Consider the following 24,830-nt stretch of genomic DNA (forward strand, 5'->3'; position numbering starts at 1 on the left):
TGATGCCACAGTATTTTTGCTTTAATATATGAGCCAAGCATATTGGAAGAAAGGAACCTTCGGCAGAATGCTGGTCTCCAGAGTACACCTAGGGCAGCTGGAGGAAGGCTGCCATCTCAGTTCCAGCAATAAAACACCACCAACTCTCTGTCTCGCCTTCTGTCCCTTCTACCTGCTGTCTTTCACGTACATGTCTGCCAAGAAAGTGAATTGCTCAGTATGCAGTCTGAGCTCCCTTCCAGATGTTGTTTTTATTGAGCGATCGTCATGATTTGTGCTCAATATGCTGTTGGTTATTATGCATGACCATGCTTTTAATACCATTTGCACCTGCAAGTTTTGAGCCAGTCCTACTGCTTAGTTTAAAATATTATATTTCTTCATACCACAAATATTTCAGGGTGTTGTGTATGTTGTTTTTTGTGTGTCCTGCTATAATGCAAGAAATGTGGTCACACGGAGGAAGCATTGCAGAACAGCTAATAACATGGAATGATTTAGAGGTGGTGAAGTATAAATTCACCACGAATGTGCTGTGATTGCGGTTGTGACTTATGCCCCATCTGCGCAATACATTTAAAGCGGTATTATACCGCTTTAAACAGTCCTAGTTTAAGAATCCTGGAAACTGCTGCTGTCTTTATCTTTTGAATGTCTATAGAGCTGGATGTGCTTATGTAGTGGCAGTGGGCAGAAAGGCTCTCTCGTCTTCGTTACTGCTCACTTTTTACACACTCCCAATACTGAGTTCTGGACTGAATCACAACAATTGTTTGGTTTTTTTTAATTCCAAGACTCCTGCACTATTAAAAACTCACGAAAGGCAGAGATTTGGATAGCTTGGGTTTCTTTAATCAACTTACTTTCTGAATGTCTACCCAGCAAGCGTCCAGCACAGATGCTGTCTCAGGGCGCTAAGCAACAAGATTAAAAACTTGCAAACTAACCATCCCATCACCTGTTGAATCCTTGCCTGGAATGCATCTGCTAAATGCATCACACCTCTGTCAGGAAGGAACAAACGAGAGAGACAGACAGACAGACAAACTGTGGGCTGAATCCTGGTGCAAATGTAGCCCTCTTCTGGAGGAATGGTCAGTCACCGTTTTATATCCGAAATGCAATCTGGGGCAGGAAGAGTTAAAGGAATCATAGAGGAACTGATTTTTGTTGCTGCCAGCTTTCTCCCCGGCGAGGAATTTGGGGGAAGGTAATAAGAGATGGACTTCTTCCTGTTTCAAGCTCGATTTCGCCCCCTCCCCTTCCCACCTAGGGACACATAAGAGGTTTGGGGGCTCAGAGGGAAGATTCCTCATGCAACAAAGGAGAGCGAACTGAAGCCACACTCGGGGGGCGCGTTGGGTGAGTCAGAGGCGCAAAAATAATTGCAGGGGGGGAAAGGCAGAAGGCAAAAGTTTCGTATAAGGGAAGTGGGGTCCGAATGCTTTGAAGAAATCAGAGATCTGGTTCATTTCCTCTTAGAGTTTTCTCTCTCTTTTGTAATTACAATGGATTTCTGATTTCATCGTTCCTTTTCAATCCCGTCCTTTCCTTTATTCCTCATCTAATGTTACAGAAAACACCTGCATTTACCACAGGGAAAACATAATATGTGGACGTTATGTCTGTATGCACATGTATCTTTATATAAACACCGGCTGGAAGAGACTCTGGCTCCCATCATCTTCCCCAAATAGGCACACATGGGCAATTAAAGGTTTTGTGGGCACTTGTACATTTTGTCCATGTTTTCGCCGCAGGAAGGGTCTTCTCCCATTCTGGATTCTGCATGCTGCAGGTTGTGTTCTGTCTCTCAAAATTCCTTTTGCCACATGTTGTCATAGGTTCAATTTAGGGTGATCAAAGAGTGGGTTTCTTTTATTTTTTAAAATAATAAAATTTCCCTGCCCCCCCCGCACCTCTGCCAATCTGTGAACGGCATGAATTCTTCAAATAATTCCAAACTCATGCTAGCAATTGTAGGATACAGAGGTTGAGCATCTGTAGTGACTGTGGTGTGATTACCATGTGCTTCTGAGGTGTGAAGATTTTGTGAGCATAGAGGAGAACGATCTCTTTTCCATTAACCCTGTTTTCCATCTGCACGGAGAACCAAAGTTCACTGTGAGATTGCCTTTCTATATATGGTAGGAATATGCCATGCGGATCCATTGACCTGTATAGCTGTGAGTGACAGATGCAGTGAGATTAAGCAAGGAGGACATTGCAACCTGGTAGAAACAATAGAAGCTGTTTTTGGTGAATTGTAACTTTTGCAGTTACAACATCCCAGGTCCGGGTGAGGTTTATAACACTTCTGCTTCCCCTGCAATCTGCCACTGCAGCCAGAGAAGAAGAAGAAGAGTTTGGATTTGATATCCCGCCTTTCGCTCCCCTTAAGGAGTCTCAAAGCGGCCAACAATCTCCTTTCCCTTCCTCCCCCACAACAAACAGTCTGTGAGGTGAGTGAGGCTGAGAGACTTCAGAGAAGTGTGACTGGCCCAAGGTCACCCAGCAGCTGCATGTGGAGAAGCGGGGAATCGAACCCGGTTCCCCAGATTACGAGACTGCCGCTCTTAACCACTACACACAGCCTAGTGAGGGAGTCCTGGCCTATGAGGAACTATTCTCTGATTCCTTTGCCATCCATTTCAAAGTCAGGAGATTCAACAAATTCAGCAGCAGAGTAGCACTAGAAACATTTGAGAGCCAGGGGACTCTTATATGTAGTATACACAGTTCTTATGCTTTGTTTGAAGATGTATTTCAAGACGTATTTCAAGATGTATTTCAAACAAGTACTAAAATAAGAAATCAGCTATATAAGAAATGCTAAAAATAATAGAATCATAGAACTGGAAGGAACCCTGAGGGTCATCTAGCCCAACCCCCTGCAATGCGGTAATCTTTTACCCAACATGGGGCTCGAACCCACAACCCTGAGATTCACAGTCTCACGCTCTACCAACTGAACTATCCCAGCTTCTTTTTTATAAGTGATTGAAATAATTTATTTCTATTTATACCACATTTCTGTCTCCTTTTTTCAGTCTGCAGTGATGGGATGTTTGGGTCCCCTCCCCCACACCATGGGAAGTGAGCTCTAGACAACTGGAGCCACCACCAAGAAAGCCCTGCCCCAGATTTGGACCCACAGAGAAAAGACCATAAACTGTGCTTCTGAGCCAGATCTGAGCCAGTTGCACACTAACCCTGCTCATTTACCAAGGCAAGAATGTGAGCTTAGTTTTTTGATTCCTTTCATTCTCGTTGCCTGCAGACCATGTGTGAGGGATGTGCTGCTCCTTTAATGAAAGAAGAAAATGGCCACCCTGATTCCAGATTCCAGGAGATCTTCAGTGGTACCTTCTGCCTGTCTTTCAGTGAGATGCATCAATGCAATGAGGAACGTCATCCTACAGTTGTGACTGCACACCATTCCCAGCCTTTCAGTCAATATGTACGGGAGATGCTATGAGGGCAGTTGCTGTGCTGAGAGCAAACACCTTATTGATGGTTTGGAAGGTGGTGGGGATACCCGATACCAAGCTGGGTTACAAAATGTACCCAAACAAGACGTCCGTAGCAGGTGTCGTGATGGCTTGGACGCTGAAGGAGAACAGAGATCCCACCCAGAGTTGGATGTTGATGAGATCAAGAAAATAATCAAGTTGCACTCAAACACAGAATGTAAGCAAACTTGTGGCAGCAACTGGAATGATCCTCCACAAGCCAATGGGGATTTAGATGGGGCGAATGATTTGCATGTCTATCTAGATGAGGAGGGTGCCCAAGATTTGTCTTCTGATGTGGACGGTGACATTACCCAAGATACGGGTGGAAGCCCTAATCAAGCTTTCCACACAGATGTGGAAGGAACCCGAAGTGTCTCTCCAGAGGTGGAGGGGGAAGCAGATGGAGATTCCGCTGAGGACTTTGTTTCTGATGTGGACGATGGAGAGGACAGTGTTCTCTGCTTGGGTGTCAGCGATGGTGACCGAGACTTCAACATTAGCACCAGTCAACGGGACGTCAACCGCGAATCGTCCCTCACGGCCACCTCGCCCGTTTCCCCTTCTGCGCCTGACAAACCGTACAGGTGCCCCGAATGTGGGAAATGCTTTGGCACCAGCTCCATCTTGGGCCAGCACCGCCGTATCCACAGCGGAGAGAAACCCTACAAGTGCGCCGCCTGCGGCAAATGCTTCACCCGGGGCTCGACCTTCCTCCAGCACCAGCGGACGCACACGGGCGAGAAACCATACAAGTGCCCCGATTGCGGCAGGTGCTTCGGCCGGAGCTCCAACCTCATCCAGCACCAGCGGGTCCACACGGGGGAGAGACCCTACAACTGCGGCACCTGCGGAAAGTCATTTTCCCTCAGCTCCACCCTCATCCAGCACCAGATCATCCACACGGGAGAGAAACCATACAAATGCCCTGAATGTGGCAAGTGCTTCAACCGCAACTCCAACTTGCTGAACCACCGGCGGGTCCACACCGGAGAGCGCCCCTTCGCCTGCCGCGCCTGCGGCAAGACGTTTTCCGAGAGCTCCTCCCTCACCCAGCACCAGCGGACCCACACCGGGGAGCGCCCTTTCCGGTGCAAGGAATGCGGCAAGTCTTTTTCGCTCAGCTCCACTCTGATCCAGCACCACGTCACCCACACTGGGGAGAAGCCTTATGAGTGCACGGACTGCGGCAAGTCCTTTGGCCTCAGCTCCACCCTGCTGCGCCACCAGAGGGTCCACACCGGAGAAAAGCCCTTCGAGTGCCAGGACTGCGGGAAGACCTTCGGCGTCAGTTCGCACTTCTTGCAGCACCGCCGAGTCCACACGGGTGAACGCCCCTTCCACTGCCCAGATTGCGGGCGCACCTTTAGCCAGAGGGCGCATTTGGCGCTGCATCAAAAGACCCACCAAAATGGGGCGGCCCCGCAGCTCTGCCACCAAACCCTCTACATCTGCAGCGACTGTGGGAAGAGCTTCCGGCAGAGCTCGCACTTGGCGCAACACCAGAGGGTCCACACCGGCGAGAGGCCGTACCGATGCGAGGACTGTGGGCACGGCTTCTCCCAGAGTTCCAAGCTGCTGGAGCACCAGCGGGTCCACACTGGCGAGAGGCCGTACGCTTGCAAGGATTGTGGGCGCCGTTTCGGGCACAGCTCGGCGCTGTTGCAGCACCGGCGCATCCACACCGGCGAGAGGCCGTACCAGTGCCCACGCTGCGAGAAGGCTTTCTGCCAGAGCTCGGCTCTCATGCAACACCAGCGTATCCACACCGGGGAATTGCCGTACGCGTGCCAGGAATGCGGGAAGCGCTTTCGATACCTCCTGCAGTACACGCGGCACCAAAAGGCGCATTTCAGGGGAGGGGCCTCAGCAGCTGGTCTTGCAGGAGAAGCAGCTACATTAGCAATGAAGAACAAGTTGGTACCTTCAGCAGGGGATGAGACTTGAATGGCGAATGGTTCTTCCACAGTGGAACATGGAGTATGACTAATTTGGCATGAGGCTGAGGGGAATAGCAGAGGCTTATAAGGTGGAGGGAATTCTGAGGAAATGACGGTGGGCAAAAATGGTACTTGGGTCGGGAGCGAATCCTGTAGCATCATAATGCTGCTTTGGAGAATGGTGTGGCAGAGGGAGTGGGGTAGCTGTTTCATAAGTGGCGTGGCCATTTTGAATCATAGAAGGTGTGGATACGGAAATTGGGGTCAGAAGAAAGCAGGCTCATGTAGTAGAGCAAACTTTTTCAGCAGGGGGCTGGTCCACTGTCCCTCAGACCTTGTGAGGGGCCAGACTATATTTTGAAAAAAAGAAGAACAAATTCCTATGCCTCACAAATAACCCAGAGATGCATTTTAAATAAAAGGACATATTCTACTCATGTAAAAACACGCTGATTCCTGGACCGTCCGCGGGCTGGATTGAGAAGGCGATTGGGCCCTGGGCCTTAGTTTGCCTACCCATGGTGTAGAGGAAAAGGAAAATCCTGTGTGAGGGACATTTTAAGTAGGTGGAAAGTTGAAGACAAAAATATTCTCCTCACAACCTCTTGTATGTTTGTCTTCAGGGAACATCTTTTTTCCACAGAAATGCTCCCTAATATTAACATGTGTGTACAAGAGGCAGAAGAGGAAATGTTCCTCTTTGGAGGCACTCTTCCCTCCAATAATCCTGTGATTTTTACTGTCACTGATTTCTTCATGGCCCTTCTAGAGCACTTCATCTATAAGTAGGACATGACATCTCCAATTAATTCCTGTTCCAAGATATAAAACCTCCGATTTATTTATTTTTAATCAACTTGGGGGGAAATCGCTGAGGAAAATGGAAAAGTGCTGCAGTAGTTCGTGGCATTCAGAGCTAAATGTAAAAGTAAAAATACATAGGTCCCGCTATCCAAATACTCATTTGAAAATTCACTTATGGTATCCCAAAATGAGGAATTTGTACCCAAACTCGTCATACACACTGCAGATTCAGATAGCCAAACAGCCAGACCTGTGTGCAGAACAAAGTTGCCTTAAACGAGTCTTACTTTTTTTGTGTTTTGCTGGTCCGTGGTTGTTTTGCCAGAAACCATGGTGGCAGGGGAGAAAAAAAGGGGGAGAAATCAGACAAATATTTGCCTTTTGTAGGATTTCAGAGGGTTTTCCTGTTTTTTTATTTTTGTTCTTTTGTAATTTTGAACTCTTAAGTTCCATGGTTGGGAACACATTAGAAATTTCCCCATAGGACTCAATGGAAATTATTGACTCGTTATGCAAATACTCACCTAACGAATAATTTCCTGAGAATGCATTGTATTCGGATAGTGGGACCTGTGTAGACCTCTAGAATGATTAATACATTATGTCTAATTCGGTTGGCACACATATAATACTATTTTATACAGTTAGGAGAGAAGCAAGAGTACATTTTAAATAGTTCTAGTATTGTTGATTAATTTCCCTACATTGAGTTCTACCAATGTAGAACCCAGAATAAACCCATTGAAATTAATGGACTTAATCATGCCCATTAATTTCTTTGGGTCTACTCTGGGAATAACTAATAATTGGATACAACCCAACAGTTCCTGTCAAATTAAATTTAGTTGTTAAAGACAGCTTGATCCTGGGGAGATTTTGGTGGACTTATTGAATTCATTTGGGCTTGGTGCAGCTAATTTCTGTATAGCAGTGGCTCCCTGTTGGTGGGCTGCAGACCCCAGGGGGTCCACGAAGCCCACCCAAGGGGTCCGTGGCACCATTCACATAACAAAAACTACCATGGAAATATCAAAAATTTCAAAAGTAGGAGGTCTGTGGCTTTGCTTTTGAAAAACAGGGGGTCTGCGGTACTTAGCTAATTGTGAATCACTGCCGTATCAGGCTGCATGGTTGATCTTAGCCGTGTTCTCTTCTGAATAAATATGTACGCTATTCAGCTGCATGTCTCTCTGGAACTGAATGGAGCTTACCTTGCATTCAAACCGCACACTTAAAATGTTATGATGCCACTTTAAGCAGCCATGGCTTCCCCCAAAGAATGCTGGGAGCTGTAGTTCGTTAAGCGTCCTGAAAGTTGCTAGGTTGCCTCCCGTTCCCCTCCTTTAGCAATCAAACCCTCTTCAAGGGATCTCTGGAAATTGTAGCTCTGTGAGGGGAATAGGGGGTTCCCTAACAACCTTTGACACCTGTAACACACAGCAGCTCCCAGAATTCTTTGGGGGAACCCACAACTGTTTAAAGCAGCATTACAGTGCTTGAAATGTGTTGTGCGAATGCGGTCTGAGTAGACATGAATAGGATTGGCCTGCACATTCAATGGGACGCATATGCTACGTAACCCTTAATCCATGGCATTGATTTTAGTAGAATTTCCACTGCAATCCTCTAAATGTCATTCAGAAGTAAATCCCATTGAGTTCAGTATCCTATACTCCCAGATTTGCGGGGAAGCCTAGTAACTGGATTTGGGCCAATATGTACTGTGGACTCAGTACATATATTTTAAGGACATACTGGTAATCACTCCAGTGATTTCTTTTGTTTGAAATGCTGGCATAAATGATATGTTGTTTTTTTAGTTGTAATTGGTTCTTGGAAGAGTTTCAACTACTGATCTTCAGCTTTCCAAAGGTAATTACATTTAATTGCTGCCTTCTAAACATTCTTTCACCCTTCACTTTTAGGAGGGAGAAATCCCAAGCAATAGTCTCTGAATTTTTCGCTTTAGTTATTTTATTCTCTGCCAAATAGTTGCTTTCTGGCAAGCAAATCTTCCACATGCCCTGCACCTGCTAAAACTACCCCTGTGCCCACCTCCTCTTGCCAAAGAGATAAACATAATTGTTTCTGGTTAAGAAGAGGGCCCTTGTTCTTCACTCTGCCCTTGAGGCGAAGACAAAACGTTGTGAGGAAGCATTGTTCTTTACTTCCAGCTTTGTCCCGAGGACATACACCAGGAGGAAAGGGAACCTCTGAGAGAATAGGCTCTTAAGAGAAAGGCTGGCATTCTTGATTCCTTCCCCAAGTCTGAGAAAGGCAGTGAATCCTACTAGTTAGAGTGGGGGGGCACGTTTGGAAATCTAAGAAACTGTTGCGGGTTTCACAAAATGCCCATTTCACAGAAGAAAAATCAGCAATCCTCATAATGATATCCCCTCCAGAAAAAAGGTAGAACACCTGCACACATCTGCAAACAAATAAAACACAAAAGCAGGCGACGCTCTGCAAAACGCAACAACTTCCAACAAACCAAATCACAAGAAAAAATAAAATCATTGAGAACTGGGAGCGGCTGGGAGCAGCAAGGGTGTTGTTTGAGAGCGCTGTGGTGCCCACAGGCACCATGTTGGGAACTGCAGAGTTAGCCTGATTCTCCTGTGTTTTGTCACTGGTTCCAGAACAGGGAACCGAGAGCCAACTGGGTTAGAGAGGGCAGCCCTCTGAGCCTCTCAATGCCTCACTTTCTCTCAGAGAGGTAGAAATTAGCTTTTCAATATGCTGGGTAAGGTAGGTGGGCAGCCCTTTCTAGAAGAAGACACCTCTCTTGTGAACAGCAGGAGAGCTAGAGCAGCTGAAACACACCTTCACAGATTCTTGAGCAATCAAGCTGTTTTCAAGATGTTGATGCGAAAACCCTGAGAAGGAACAGAATGGACGTCTGCTTCCTGTTCCCCAGGGATGAGAGACATCCCTCGATTAAGAATGTAGCATAACTGAGTTATCTCATTCACCAGTTTGTGCCTCTTTCACTTGCTTGTAATAAAGACTTATGGGCACACCTGGGTGTACATCTCTTATTTCCTGAACTTCAGGATTGCCATCTCTGCACGCTTTGAGTCTTAGGGCTCTCCTATTCCATAAACTTTGGGTCTGTTCTCCACTGTTACATACAGGGCAAGGTTTCTCTGGAGTTATCTGCCCTCCCTCAGACAGGTATTTCCATGAATTCGTAATGGGTAGCCCTTCAGATTTTGTGGACTACAGCTCCCATCATTCCTGACCATTAGCCACGCAGCTTGTGGCTGATGGGAGTTGGAGTTCAACATCTGGAGGGCACCATGTTGGCTACCCCTATATGAACATGCAGAAAGGGTTTTCTTCACAGGGACCAACACGTCTTTCCATGCTTCGTTGTTCTTAATTATATTCAATTAGATTTTAATCTAATTAAATAACAAACCTAGGCAGCATCTTAAAAAGTAGAGACATCACCTTGCCAACAAAGGTCCTTATAGTAAAAGCTATGGTTTTCCCAGTAGTGATGTACGGAAGTGAGAGCTGGACCATAAAGAAGGCTGATCACAGAAGAATTGATGCTTTTGAATTATGGTGCTGGAGGAGACTCTTGAGAGTCCCATGGACTGCAAGAAGATCAAACCTATCCATTCTTAAGGAAATCAGCCCTGAGTGCTCACTGGAAGGACAGATCGTGAAGCTGAGGCTCCAATACTTTGGCCACCTCATGAGAAGAGAAGACCCCCTGGAAAAGACCCTGATGTTGGGAAAGATGGAGGGCACAAGGAGAAGGGGACGACAGAGGGTGAGATGGTTGGATGGTGTTCTTGAGGCTACCAGCATGAGTTTGATCAAACTGCGGGAGGCAGTGGAGGACAGAAGTGCCTGGCGTGCTCTGGTCCATGGGGTCACGAAGAGTCGGACACGACTAAACGACTAAACAACAACAAAGATTTTAATAATCAGCCGAGATGTATGCATGCATACCCTTCAGCTAGGATGCAGGTACAAAAGCAATACTGATGAAGGGACTGATGAAGTCTGATGAAGGGACGTCCTAAGGAAAAGCTGGACATTCCAGGATCAGATCAGAAACTGGGACAGCTTCTGTGAATCCTGGACTGTCCCCATATACCTAAAAGCCCACCACCTTGGTGGTTCTGCCACCCTCAGAAGCTCAGGCTGGTGGGCCTGGAGAGGGCCTTCTCTGTGGCAGCCCCTAAGTTGTGGAACTCCCTCCCCACAGAGGTGCAGCTGTCTGGCAACTTCTTTATACAGTTCGGGGCGAATGCTGAAGATGCACCTTTGATACATGAAGTGTATATTTTCAGGTCCCACCCTATGTTATGTGGTTGTATTTTTTTAATAATAAGTCTTTAAGTTGCTGTTAATGTTGTGTTTTAACCCCCCGAGAGACCTGAGGACGAAGGGTGGGTAAGAAATTAAAATTATAATTAATAGCAGTAGCCGTAACACAGTAAACTAAACAGATGTAACAAGAATAAAATGGTCAAATTAAAATATGATTAGAACACGCAGGACCAACAATAGCAGATTAATGGCAATATCATCACCCAACTCCAGGAGGTTAATCATAATCATCTTAAGAAATTTATTACTTATACCCCACCCATTTGGGTTGCCACAGCCACTCTGGGCAGGCTTCCAACAGAATATAAAAACACAATGAAACACCAGACATTAAAATCTTCCCAAATCTTGGGGGCAACTGCAATAAAGACCCTGCTTAGCACACGTGACATCTTCATTTTGCACATGGAACAGGGCGAAGGGATGTTCAAAGGAAATCTGTGGATTTTGTCTTTTGGTCTGGGAAATCCCGGCTGTCATCGCTTTCCTTAAATCAACCTGCCTGACTACAGTGAGCAAGCAAGGCTGCCTACCGGCTAATTAAACAATTTAAACGCACTCAAGGAGCGCTTGTGTTGGTCTGATTGCTTGATTAAAAAATAATTTCTTCATTAGCCTGGGGAAACACCGTGCTAATTCCAAGAACCACAAACTGCTTCCACACGCTTAGGACTCCTCTCTCTCTCTCTCTCTCTCTCTCTCTCTCTCTCTCTCTCTCTGGTGGTGGGCAGTTTCAACCTCTTGCCCTTTCCCACAACAGGGCTACCACCTCACCCTCCCAAATTCCCCACGGCAGCCAGAAATCCAACAGGAGCAGCTTTCTCCCGCCAGATGGGAAAGAAGGACCACAAATTAAATATTTCGCCCCAGGAGGTATTAAAGCTTTGTAAACGAGTCCTTTGCATCTGTAAAAAGAAGAAGAGAGAAATATGCACAACTCACAGACTTAACACATAGAATAAGAGAACCAGAAGAACATACGTTCAAAGAAGATTGGATAACGTTTATTGAATATATGGGAAATAATTGTGTATAGCTGAAAACGCTGGCAGCATCAAGATAAATTCAGCAGTGTAAATCAGTTTTGATGGATGCAATAATGGAATACTGAATGGTATATTTTTTGTAAAATACGCAGGGATTTATGACATGTAGAATGAACCATGGAAAGAGAAGTCATTGATGTCTTAAGGAAAATGAGTATCTTAAAATATAAATCAGAAAACTTGGTAAAATTTATATACCAAAAAGAGGAAGGGGGTTGGGGCATTTTGGCTCCCGGTGCTTATTGCTCTGGACCGCTTTGCAGAGGAGCGCCGAGCTGATCTGGGAATCCTGGTTCCCCAAATCCACTGCGCTCCTTGGAAATCGAATGCGCCCACGAGGGCGCAATGCGCCTTCCCGGAGCTGCAGCCGAGCGATTCCTCCCTGAGCCTGCTCCGTCCCAGAAAGCAAGCCAGGAGCCCCGGCCCCGGCCAGCTGCCTCTTTAAATGGAAATGGTTAACCACCATAGAGAATGCCTCCTCTTTCTCCTTTCAATTCCCTGCCTGCAAGCAGCGGAAGAGGGGGACCGTGCAGAGGAGGGAACTTCCTCTGACTCGCTCCCTCCCAGTCACCCTGAGCCCTGGTGGCTGGTGAGCGGAGACAGGGTTACTGCAGTGCACAGGGAGTTCGGGGCGGGGGGCTCCCCTGGCCTTATGGGGAGGGGGGGGGGTCCCCGTGGGGGGCAAGATCTCCCCAGAGCTGCAGACCTCTGAGGCAGCGGCAGTTGCGATGGTGAGTTTTAGGGTGTCTTGCAAGAGCTGGGAAATGGGTGCATTTCTATTTTTTAATTTTTTATTTTGCAAACAAAAGAGACGGGGGTTGGCGTTGGCGGTTGTGTGGACAGGCCAAATGCAGGGATTTTGCTTTTGTTTTTGCAAAGGATCAAAACATAGGTCATTATTTAGTGGGCTGGCACCGGGAGATCGGCAGCGTTGTACTTCAGATCACTTCGATCTCCTTGTCGTAGCCTGGGGAGGGGAGTTAGCGACGCGATCCGAGCCCTCGGGTTCCAGCGCGGTTTACTCCAAAGTACGCGTGCATAGGATTGCAGCCGGAGAGAGGGATTTTCGTATTTGCTCGGCAAGGCACATTTAGTAGATGAAGAAGCGTTCCTGATCTGCTTTGTTGATTCTAACCATGAGAACAAGGGGAAGTGCCATTTATTCTGCATTAAGCTTTGTGAAATATAGTGGGTGAGGAGCGTTTGTGTGTGTGTCTTCTGAAGCAGTTGTGGACAGAGAACCACAGTGTGGGGTGCTTAAATCTGGGATGTCTCATGCCAAAAGAAGGGACACAACATTTTCTGCTCCTTAGCTGTGAATCATCATCTATTAACCCCCTAACTCTGTATAATCCACTGATCCTCCTTGTACAATTCTTCTGTTGCTTTCCCCAAATAATAATAATAATGATAGTTATATTTATTTATATCCTGCCATTTCCCCTGGCAGGGACTCTGTGTGGGCTACAGATAAAATTAGAACAGCTAAAAACATACGGGAAAAAACATGAAAAACAATTAAACATTAGTATAATTAAAACTCTCTTTGTCTCTAAGATTTATTAAAAGCATACAGACAGCTGCAACAAAAACAGCACGGCACCGGCCCCCTTATTAAAAGCAGTCGGTTCCCAAACACTTGTTGGAGCAAGAAAGTCTTCACCTGCTGACCGAAGGACAAGGAGGAAGCCAGTCTAACTTCTCTAGGAAGGGAGTTCCAAAGTCTGGAAGCAGCCACCGAGAAGGCCCTGCTGCCTGTGAGCGTGATGGAACCGAGAGATGGGTCTCCCCTGAAGATCTCAGAACTCGGGCAGGTTTGTGTGGATAGTAGTTTTCATTAACAAGTTTTGCATTAACATAAGATCAGCAGTAAAAGTCAGTGACCAATGCATTTCAGAGTATGTACAGGGATAGCCCATGTGGTCCGCCAGAATTAGTTCAGCAATGTCCAGAGGCTCACAGGTTCCTTGTTTTTTTTTTATTTAAAAAAAATGAAAGGGAGCTCTTTGGACATTTCCGAAGCCCATCGCACAACTCTTTAGCTGAGATAAACCTGTGCAGCACAATCCTAAACTTTGTTTACGCAGAAGGAAGTGCCACCATGCCCAAAGGGACTTACTCCTGAGTAAGGAGCAAGATCTGCCAGGACGAGTGGTTAAGATGCAGCCGATCTCTGGCTCAGCCAGCTGCCCACTGCTCAGTGGCAAAGCGAGTGTTTTGCATTCAGGCATGGTCCCAGACTCAATGCTGGCCTGGGTGTGGGGATGGGGAATCTAGCAGGGCTGGGCAAAAGCTTGGCTTTGGGCCCTGCAGAACTGCCTGGGCCAAAGTAAACCATGCACCCCACTCGTGCTAATGAACTAAGAGCATAGCCGTCAACTTTTCCCTATTTTTAAGGGAAATCCTATTATTCCGAATAGGATTTCCCTTAAAAAATGGGAAAAGTTGACAGCTATGACTAAGTCTGACTCAAAAAAAATAGGGGTCCCCTATCAATTCTCAACACCCTTAACAAATGACTGTTCCCAGGATTCGGGGTGTGGGCGTGGGGACTGTTTAAAGTGGTATAGCGGTGCTTTAAATGTATTGTGTGGATGTGGCTTTCACCTTCAGTGCTAAAGTGTCTGTTTGTATGCACTTCATACTTGCAACTAGTTTGGAACCTGCCCACTTCCCTGAGTTTAATTGATTATTATTATTTTCTCTTTTCCCCCCCTTTGCAAATTGTGGCCAGTCCCCATCACGAGGGCAGCGTAAATTAAGAGCACATGGCTCTTGCTAAGGAACCAGCGAGTGAGGACTTTGTATCTGGACTTGGCCCCCTCTCAAGTGGGCGTTTGCTGGCAGTTCCCAGCTGCCAAGGCTGAGTTTCGCAGTAGCCTCTAGAGACAAAGGCAGAAGCAGGGCCTGTCCCTCGCACGCGTGTCTTTGCTAAGGCGGTAGAGCTGTCTGGGTCCTTGGTGGCTTCCCCGTTTTGCACAGACCCTCTGCTGCGCTGGGTCCCTTCGCTTGTTGGCGTCTTTGTGATAAGGGCTTGAAACTGGGGCAACAAATCTCAAAGATTGTCCCAAGTAAAAACAGCTTGGCTGTGCCGTTGTTCCTGTGACTGATGGGGCAAAGAATCACATGAGCGTTGGGTCCATGTTCGCTTTAAATTCTGGATAGATATCTATATTTATAAATATAAAAACAAGCTTTTTGCATTCTGCTGTGCTATAATGGAACCAACTGGAGGTGTGAACACTATATTGTGTGCATTGCTGTTTTGTATATTTTTGAGCCAGCCTGAGCGAGCCATTGCCACAGCTGCTACTCCCTGCTTTTTGGTTAGCAACTGGAGAGCCAGGAATCGCTTGGACCTAGGAATGTTCAGTGCCCCTCTCTATGGGCTGGCAGAGAACAGGATGCTGGGTAGTGGGTTTCACCTATGGAGCTAATGTTCCCCAGTCTTTTTTGGGCGGTGCATGTAACTTTTTGTTTTTAAAGATGTGCCCGTAGATGCCAAAATCATGCCACTAGCTATGCTGGCAACATGTTACCTGCAGGATCAGTCTTGAGAGAATTTCAGGTGGGAGTGGACAATCACGTCGGGTTTTTGGGGAGAGTGCAACTACGTCCTGCTTATGGGGAGAGTGCAGTTACGTCCTGCTTATGGGGAGAGTGCAGTTACGTCCTGCTTATGGGGAGAGTGCAGTTATGTCCTGCTTATGGGGAGAGTGCAGTTACGTCCTGCTTATGGGGAGAGTGCAACTACATCCTGCTTATGGGGAGAGTGCAGTTACCTCCTGCTTATGGGGAGAGTGCAACTACATCCTGCTTATGGGCATAGCTCATCATGGCTACCAGCCCTTAATAACCTTCTCGGTGAATTTGTCTAATCCTCTTTAAAAGCCATCTCAAGTTGGCCATCAATGCTTCCTGCAGGAGCGAGTTCCAAACATTCTTATTTGCTTGCAGCTCTCTGTGATCAGGGGATGATTGGCACCAGGGAGTGAGCTGCCTTTCACTGGTACTGATCTCTTATTAAGTAGAGGAACCGCAGGATTCCCCAGCACACGGCCTGAAAGCGACTGATATGGCTTAGCGCTGATAGAAAGGAGATTTTTCAACATCTCGGGTAAGGCGCATGGACTTAGCCTGTTGTTTTTCACTCTTGGGTCTGCAGGTCCCCTAGAAAATGCTCCTGCCGCAGCATCCCACATGGATGGAACAAAGGAGGCAAGCGATCCTGACGGACCTGGAACTTTGGAGGAAGGGGAGACCTTGAGAATCACCCAGGCAGGTGGGAAAGATGAAAGCGGAATGACTTGTCTTGAAACGAGGGGATATAAGGTCCATATCATCATCCCTCTCATGCTGTTCATCTGGGATTGGAGGGCTCAAGACCCACCTCTCTCTCCCATTCATATCCATTGCAACACGTATTCCCCCCTCTCCTTCCAAAGGTTTAGATTTCCCCCGCCATACCTGCCTTTTCTTCCCAGGTTGTTTCTTGAATTCTAGGATTTCACTCTTGTGAAATCTTCCCTTTCCTCAAAAGCCAACAAATTGTGACTTCCTGCAACTCCCACTTCCATCAGGCTCTCTCGCCTCATTTAATGGAACAAGGGTGGGCAGCCTGTAGCCCTCCAGATTTTGTTGGACTCCAAATACCATCAGCCCCGGCCAGCAGGGCCAATGGTCAGGGATGGAGGGGGGTTGTAGAATCTGTGTTTTGCGTTCGTTTAAGAGCAACAACATTTAGATACTGCTCATAATTCAAGAGCGTCTCAAGTCCTTTACAACCAAAAGATATATTAATTAAAGGCAACGTATAAAATGGCGACGAATGACTTGATGACAGCAACATCCATCATTATCTCAAGTGCACGAAGCACTGATGGGATCCAAAAGTCCAGCCGGTTGGTGCGTTTGTGTGTGTCTAGGAAGCTGCAAGGGGGCAGCCAGTCTGCGTGGGGGGTATTAATTAGCATGCAACAAGTAGAAGATAAAACGAAAGCTTCCCGATTTAATAACTTGTCTGGTCTGGGGAGGAAAATACCCTTCCTAGCTTCCAAATGGGTGATTAGTTAAACGCTGATGCAGAACCAAGCCCATGGGGTCTCCCCAAAACAGAACAGTACTGGGGAACAAGCTCAGTTCCAGGGTGGCTAGAAATGGGATAGAAGGGCTTGTAGGGACACGGGTGGCACTGTGGTCTAAACCACTGAGCCACTTAGGCTTACCGATCGGGAGGTCAGCGGTTCAAATCCCCACGACGGGGTGAGCTCCCGTTGCTCTGTCCCAGCTCCTGCCAACCTAGCAGTTCGAAAGCACGCCAGTGCACGTAGAAAAATAGGTACTGCTGCGGCGGGAAGGTAAACGGCATTTCCATGCGCTCTGGTTTCCATCATGGGGTCCCGTTTCGCCAGAAGTGGTTTAGTCCTGCTGGCCACATGACCTGGAAAGCTGTCTGTGGACCAACGCAAGCTGCCTCTGCCTGAAGGCGAGATGAGCGCCGCAACCCCGTAGTCACCTTTGACTGGACTTACCTGTCCAGGGGTCCTTCACCTTTACCTTTTTTACCTTTACCTTTAGATGGGCCTGTACTCTGAGGCTGCTTTGTATGTTGAAGGGAATCCTGTGTGGATGGCGTCCCAAACCTTTGCACAGCTGAGTTCTGGCAGATTAAAGTTTCTGCCTGTTTCAGGTTATTTGAGACCTCCCCATTTCTGATTCCTTCTTCCTTCGTTGCCTCTTTGCCAGGTGATGCTGAGAAGATGGAGCCCTTGAAGGAAGTGGAGGAGGAGGAGGAGGAGGAAGAAGAAGAGGGCATCTTATATATGGAGCCCAGATGCCGTGTCGGGGATGATGACTCGCCGGCCGTGGCACCTCCGCAACGCGGGAAGGGGGAGCGCCCGTACCCCTGCGGCGAGTGCGGGAAGGCGTTCAGCCAGTGGTCAAAGCTGGTGCGCCACCGGCGCATCCACACGGGCGAGCGCCCCAACACATGCGCCGACTGCGGCAAGTCCTTCACCCAGAGCTCCCACTTGGTGCAGCACCGGCGGACACACACGGGCGAGAAGCCCTACGTCTGCGGCGACTGCGGCAAGGCCTTTTCCTGGAGCTCCAACCTGGCCCAGCACCAGCGGACCCACACCGGGGAGAAGCCCTACGTGTGCCGGGAGTGCGGCAAGGCCTTCTCCCAGAGCACCAACCTCATCAAACACCAGCGCAGCCACACGGGGGAGAAGCCCTACCGCTGCCCGGAGTGCCCGAAAAGCTTCTACCGCTCCTCGGACCTCATCCAACACCAGATCACGCACACGGGCGAACGCCCCTTCAAGTGCGACGAGTGTGGCAAGGGCTTCACCCAGAGTGCCAACTTGGTCAAGCACCGCAAGATCCACGCCGGGGAGAAGCCCTTCCGCTGCAACGACTGCGGCAAGACTTTCATCCAGAGCTCGGAGCTCATCCAGCACCAGCGGACGCACTCGGGCGAGAAGCCTTACCAGTGCCAGGAGTGCGGCAAGCGCTTCGGCCACGGCGCCACCCTGGTCAAGCACCAGCGCCTGCACATGGGGGTGGAGCCGTACCGCTGCGCCGACTGCGGCAAGACTTTTGGGCTCAGCTCGGCGCTGGAGCGGCACCGGCGCTGCCACAGCGAGAGCCGCCCCTACGCCTGCGGGGAGTGCGGGCAGAGCTTCTCGCTGGCCTCCAACCTCACGCTGCACTCGCGCATCCACCGGGGCGAGAAGCCCTACCGCTGCGCCGACTGCGGCAAGTGCTTTGGCATGAGCTCCACCCTCATTCGCCACCAGCGCATCCACACGGGTGAGAAGCCCTACGCCTGTCCCGACTGCGGCAAGGCCTTCGTCCGCAGCTCCCACCTCACGCAGCACCGGCGGACGCACACGGGCGAGCGGCCCTACCACTGCGAGGAGTGCGGGCGGCGCTTCTCCCAGAGCTCCAACCTCATCACCCACCAGCGCATCCACATGGAGGAGCGGCCCCACGTCTGCCACGGCTGCGGGCGGCGCTTCGCCCAGGAGGAGGAGCTGCAGCGCCACCAGCAACAGGACGGGAAATGCAGCGGCAAAGGAGGTGCCAGAGAGCCAGAGGGCCTGGGGGAAACCTGTGGGGAAAGCCATGCGCCGGCATCGCACCCGGAGAGCGGCGCCACTTGCGTCATGTGCGGGCCGGAGTGCAAAGATGCAGCCGGACTCGTGCAGCACCAGAAAGGCCACGTCCCCCTCGTCTGCAACATATGCGGGGAGAGCTTCCAAGATGGCACCAAGTTAGCGCAGCACCAGGAAAGCCACACGTCTTACATCTGTACCGAATGTGGGAGGAGCTTTGGGGACTCCGGCGCCTTAGCCTGCCATCAGGAGAACCATGAATCTTGGATATGTGGCGTCTGTGGTCAGAACTGCAAGGACCGCTTGGCCCTGGTGCAGCACCAAGAAGCACACTCGCTGCACATCTGCGGGGCGTGCGGAGAGAGCTTTGTCGACAGCCAGGCACTCGAGGAGCACGAGGAGAGCGGGAGGTGCAAGGAGGACTCTGAGCTCCTGTTTGGCCCAGGATCCCCGAAGACTCTGGCGCGTGTGGATTCCAGGGAGAGCTTTGCTGTCGGGACGGCTCTCGTGCCACGTCAGGAGGGGGAAGCGTCGTGGGGCTGTCTGGAGCGTGGGGAAGGCTGCAAGGATAGTTCGGCCTTGGAGTACCATCAGCAGAGCCACCAGCGGAGGCCTCACACCTGCTCCAAGTGTGGACAGGCCTTTGCCGATGGCGCAGGCCTCTCCCGCCAGCGAACGACCCATATGGAAGAGGATTTGTACAAATGTCCCCAGTGCGAGAAGAGCTTTGAGGGCCTTTTGGCCCTCACTCAGCACCGGGGGGAACACGTCTGCGAGAAGTGTGTGGAGTGTGGCCAGGCCTTTGAGGAAGGTGAAGGCCTCTTGCTCCACCAGAAGAGCTTGGGGGACGAAATGCACAGAGAACCTCGTCAGGCCGACTCAGATCTTGTAACTCAACTGCGCGATCCCATGGAGGAGCCTGATGACACAAGTTTTACCACAGCCCAGAAAATATTCTCTGGTGACCAGCCCTCCGATGAAAAAGTGGTGTCCAGCCCCCACGAGAGTGTCCCACTGGACAAACAGCCCTTTAGCGACCCCTTGAGGCCTACTTTGCACCAGAGAATCCACCCAAAAGCTCAGACTCTGGACGGTGTCACACCTGAGAGCATCCCTGAAGAAGAGGAGGCGTCTTCGGGTGGGCTGGGCCTCCAGGACAGCTCAGCTCTCGCCTCACAAACCCCACCCGAAGAAGAGCCTGGTCTGGGCCCCCTGGGTGACAGCTCGCTTAAAGACAGCTTGGTTGCTGCTCCGCTGCAGAAGAGAGCTTCTTCCGCCGACAGACCTCCTCCGGTCTCCACCGAAATGGCTGCCCTCATCCGCCGCCCAAGCACCAAGCCCTACAAGTGCCACGACTGCGAGCAGAGCTTTGCGGACGCCGGCGGCTTGTCGTGCCACCAGGCCGGCCACACAAAGGGGCGGCTGCTGAAGTGTCCCGAGTGCGGGAAGGGCTTCCCGGAGAGGCTGGCTCTGATCCGGCACCAGATGGAACACACGGTAGAGAAAGCCAGGGCCGTGCGGCAGACGCCGCCGCCGAGAAACAGTCGCGGCAAGGAGAGGGACCCCGGCAGCCCCCTGGAATTTGGGGAGAGCTTCACAGAGATCTCGGCTGTCCTTCTGCAGAGGGAAAACCACGTCTCTGAAAGGGGCGCATCGCTGCGGCCGAAGGATCGTGGTGGGGACGGGAAGCAGAGTTTAGGCGACCCTTTGCAGGCCACGGAGCCCTACTTCCACCTTGATTTGGGGAAAGCCTCGGGTGCCGCGGGAGTGCTGGGCCAGCGCCATGCGCAGCAGGAAAAGAGCAGATACTTTGGGCACTCTGAGCCTGGGAAGATCTCCCGCAACAGCTCGATACTGCTGCAACACCTCCAGAACCACACGGCAGAGCAGCCCTGAAGCCCTGGGGGACTGTCTCGGTGGGATTTGGTCAGTACCAGGCAGGTGTGACCTGTGATTCTCTGTCTTCTGTCACGCTCCCCACCCCTCGTTCGATGGTCAAAGCTGAGGGTGGGGTGTACATAGGGGTAAACTGGGGCAACTCAGTCTGCCCAGGGTTGGAGACATGCCCTCGATGGAGAGAAGATACTACGGACATTATTATTATTATTATTAGGGTGGGGGGTCTGTGCAGATGCGCAGAATCGAAATGGGAGGTGCTGCTGCAAACAATGCAAGTTGGGGAAACCCTCGAGGTTCTTTACCAGCAAAATACACAGTGGCTCTTCCTTTTCAGGTATTTTTCCCTTCGTTCCTCCTTGGTTTTCCCTCTGAATCAGATGAGCTCAAGTCTCTTTGAAGGGTAGCTAAGCTTGTGGTCCTCCGGATGTTGCTGGACTACAGCTCCCATCATTCCTGACCGCTGGTCATGCCTGCTGGGAATTGAAGTCCTAGCAACACCTTGATAGCTTCAGTATAGCCCCCACCCCCTTTAAAACATGGAATTAGCCAGGAGCTGACAGCAGGTGGCCTTGTACAAAAAGTGGAACGGTTTCTCTCTCTGTATGTTTCTGTATCTGGTGGGAGGGTTAGTTTCCAAAGTCCATCTTTCTCCCCCTGCATTATTATTTTTTTGGTATTTCCTATAAGAGCTATTCCAATGCAGACAGATTTTGTGAAATAAAGTGAGATAGGAGGTTTTTGGTTTTGTTTTAATCACCTGAAAATACAACATTCTGGAATGGCTCATTGGGGTATGTTCTGTATCTACTCCTGCTTGCCACTTGTGGTTGCTTCTCTGTTCTGACCACACTTAGCAGGATGCTGAGGGTGGTTTTAGGTCTTTGAATGTGAGTTTGCTTCTTCCTTCCATGACATGCTTGCTTCCCAGTACATGGCATCAAGTAAACCAGGATATTTCATTGGCAGCCTGTCTCCTCCCGCCCACCAGCTTTTCTCCAGCCTCACATTTCCACTGTTCCATCCCGTCTGCTTTCAGGTGAAAACACTGATGATCAGAAATGGGTTCCTGTGTACATGTGTGAATAGATAGGATCTACTTGGCACATCTTAAGTGAGGCAGGCTCTCCATATTTCTGCGTCCTCAGTGTATCTCTGACTTCTACTGGTTGCATTTCTTTTTCTGTGGGGAGAGGGGGTTCCTAGTTAGATTTAAAAACATAAAAATACCCCCCCATCCCTGTACATTTTAGGTTTGCTCAGTCATTCAGTGTCAATGTCTACCTCACCAATCCACGTCGAGGTCTTTGCTCATAGAAAGTGCTGTAGAATTGATAAAGTAATAATCCTCAAAGACAAACACAATCTGTGGAACTCCCTGACACAGGAAATATATGGCAGCAGACTCTTAACTTGCCCCATCTAGACGAAAACACATTTTCTGAATCTCTGAATGCTGTTCATAGCTATGAATCCTTTTCTTACCTGTTTGCAATCCTATAATAAATAATAGTAATAATAATAATAATTTATTATTTATACCCCGCCCATCTGTCTGGGTTTCTAGACTTCCTTTACACAGGAGCAGGGCCCATTTAATTCAGTGGGGCTCACTTCTGAGTAGGAATGTGCTGTTAGGTTTTTCCTAATACGTTTCAAGCAAGCAAACAAACAAACAGATCTCCCTTATCCTGGTACAGCTTTGATTTTAAACTTCTTCCCCAGTGCTGGCATCTACCTCACCCATTCAAGTGAGCTGAGGTGCGATCCTTGACAAAGCAGAAAAAGTGGCTGCTTGCGTCAGGTGGAACTCCTGGCCACATGATACCCATAGTAGGATGGAGAGCTTAGTAGCATGGACAAGGAGACCAGCCATGACATGGGTAGATTCCAGCACAAGACCCACCTTGGAAAATGTAGAGCAAGGGTGGGGAAGCTTTGGTTATCCGGATGTTGTTGGGACTACGATTCCCATGGACTATTGGCTATTCATACTGCGGCTGATGGGAGACGTAGTTCAGCAATATCTGGAGGACCAGAGGTTCCCCACCGCTGCTACATAGAACTAGCCAGTTTACACATGCATTGAGACTGAAGCTCCTCTAAACCACCCACAGCAATAGTTCACAGTGTTGTCCTCATCCTTCAACCCACAATGTACTTCAGCTGAACCTACACAGGCTCCTGGGCTGTTCACTCTACGGTTAAATGGGGCTACTCTAGATAAGCAGGGGAGCAATCATTTGCTGCATCGTTCTTGCTATTTTCTGAACTTCCAATGAAGACGGGCGCCATTTGAACCGTTGTTTGTACGTGTGGGTTGCTTCTTGTTGTAGCACTGCGGAGATCTCCTGCAATGGGCCTTCCGTGTGGCTTCATCAGGGACCTGCACGATTGTACAGGCAGGCTTAGTAGCTGCCGAAGGTGGACCGGTTCAAAAGGCATCTCTGAAGCAGCATGCAAACCTTGGTTTCTCGTGCAGAGCCCAGATGCAGAACAGAAGACTGCGTGTCCCAGAATCCTTTGTGACACAGAGAATGAGGTGCCCGGTGCAGGCTGGTCAAATGAACCTTCTGCTGCCCCTGGCTTGGATGAGAGACCACCGGAAGCTTTCTGCATCTCCTGAGCGGGATATAATTGAGTGTTAATTCAATCAATACTTTTCCTTGTGTTTCCCTCCACCCTTTCCTTCGGCCTCATCATCTTCCTTTCCTCCCCAGCCTTATTTGCTGGGGCTGTCCTGTTTGTTTCCAGCAGCGCAATCCTAGGCCTGTCTACTCAGAAGTAAGCCCTGTTTTGTTCAGTGGGGGGTTTACTCCTAAGTAAGTGTGTGCTGGATTGTAGCCTTAAGCACTCATCTTTTGTAACTCAGGGCGAACATCTCATCTCCCCGTCCCCCACCGAAAATGTCTCCTGTAGCATCCAAATGATAACTCTATAGGAATCTCTCCATATATTTATGTCTGCGACTGTTAGTTTTGAAGGGGTTGTGGTAGCAAAGATTCCTTACCTCTTCCCTGTCAAAGGATGGTTTTTCCCCTCCCTTTGATGGATTCAATTCTGTGGTTTGTCACTGAATTTTCTCTGTAATTCTAGGAATGTATCAACCCTGAGACTAATACAAACTCAAGATTGGTTTATTCAGATTGTTTTTGTGTTGGCGTCATTATTACTTCCTCCGGTTTTGCATATAAAAGTGAAGGGGGCACAGATTAAAAACAAACATACCAGGGCTGCTGTTTTTGTTGTTGATTAACTGATATACTGGGGCTGCCGTTTTTAGCTGATTAATTGACATATTTTGAAAGGCAAAAGAGCTGCCCTCTGTTCTGATTTTAAAACAACAGCATAGTCAGCAGCCATGCCACCTTTCTGTGATCACACACACACCAGTCATGCATGTTTGGCATAAACGGGAAAATGCCAATGTGCATGTGTACAGCTCTCCCATGCAAGGGCAAATCCTGGCCTAATCCTGATTCCACACATACAGGGACCCTTCTTACATGTGCCAAACATGTGGCAGGGGGTTGCACTGTTAAGAGTGTTTGGCTAGGACCTGGGAGAGCAGGGGTCAGATTCCCCATTTCAGTCATGTAGCTCGCTGGGTGAACTTGGTTCAGTCGCCATCTCTTAGCCTAACCTACCTCACAGGGTTGTTGTGAGGGTGAAATCAGGAGGAGGACCATGTACACCACCTTGAGATCATAGGAAGAAAAATGTGGTATAGAAATGCCATAAATAATTAGAAATTAATAGTTGCCAGGTACATGGGTTACAGGTGGTGGAGAATTACCGTATTTTTTGCTCTATAAGACTCACTTTTTCCCTCCTAAAAAGTAAGGGGAAATGTGTGTGCGTTTTATGGAGCGAATGCAGGCTGCGCAGCTATCCCAGAAGCCAGAACAGCAAGAGGGATTGCTGCTTTCACTGCGCAGCGATCCCTCTTCCTGTTCTGGCTTCTGAGATTCAGAATATTTTTTTTCTTGTTTTCCTCCTCCAAAAACTAGGTGCGTCTTGTGGTCTGGTGCGTCTTATAGAGCGAAAAATACGGTAGCTCACAAGGTTCTGCAGCACCCATGTCTTCTTTAAACACAAGGGAGCTCATCTGAACCCCCCATGAAAGATGGAACGCCTCTTCCAAGATGAAACCTTCTGCAATGAATG

At 49.0% G+C, this 24,830-nt stretch overlaps 3 protein-coding genes across 4 annotated transcripts in view; all 3 read left to right on the forward strand.

Annotated features, from left to right (window-relative positions):
• The window catches only part of LOC310662218 (uncharacterized protein), a 32,549-nt gene extending 23,276 nt beyond the window's left edge, over positions 1-9,273 (forward strand). The window contains exons 6-7 of the mRNA XM_083408992.1: positions 1,274-1,362; positions 3,446-9,273. Coding sequence (XP_083265118.1) covers positions 1,274-1,362; positions 3,446-5,459 — 2,103 coding nt within the window. The 3' untranslated portion in view covers positions 5,460-9,273. The remainder of the gene's footprint in view (positions 1-1,273; positions 1,363-3,445) is intronic.
• The window catches only part of LOC310662829 (pyrin domain-containing protein 1-like), a 742,864-nt gene that overhangs the window by 545,956 nt on the left and 172,078 nt on the right, over positions 1-24,830 (forward strand). The window lies entirely within an intron of this gene.
• On the forward strand, positions 12,200-23,809 carry LOC310662302 (uncharacterized protein). 2 transcript variants are annotated; one of them, XM_083409086.1, is made up of 4 exons: positions 12,200-12,380; positions 13,207-13,463; positions 15,815-15,931; positions 17,395-23,809. In XM_083409086.1, exons 3-4 carry the CDS (start codon positions 15,850-15,852, stop codon positions 20,661-20,663), a joined length of 3,351 nt encoding a protein of 1,116 aa, XP_083265212.1. In that variant the 5' UTR covers positions 12,200-12,380; positions 13,207-13,463; positions 15,815-15,849; the 3' UTR covers positions 20,664-23,809. The 2 variants fall into 2 exon arrangements, with proteins under 2 accessions (XP_083265212.1, XP_083265213.1); XM_083409087.1 differs by lacking the exon at positions 13,207-13,463 and having other exon boundaries at positions 12,219-12,380.

The sequence above is a fragment of the Podarcis tiliguerta genome (genome assembly GCF_965153285.1).
Source record: "Podarcis tiliguerta genome assembly, chromosome: 13".
Classification (NCBI taxonomy): Eukaryota; Metazoa; Chordata; class Lepidosauria; order Squamata; family Lacertidae; genus Podarcis; species Podarcis tiliguerta.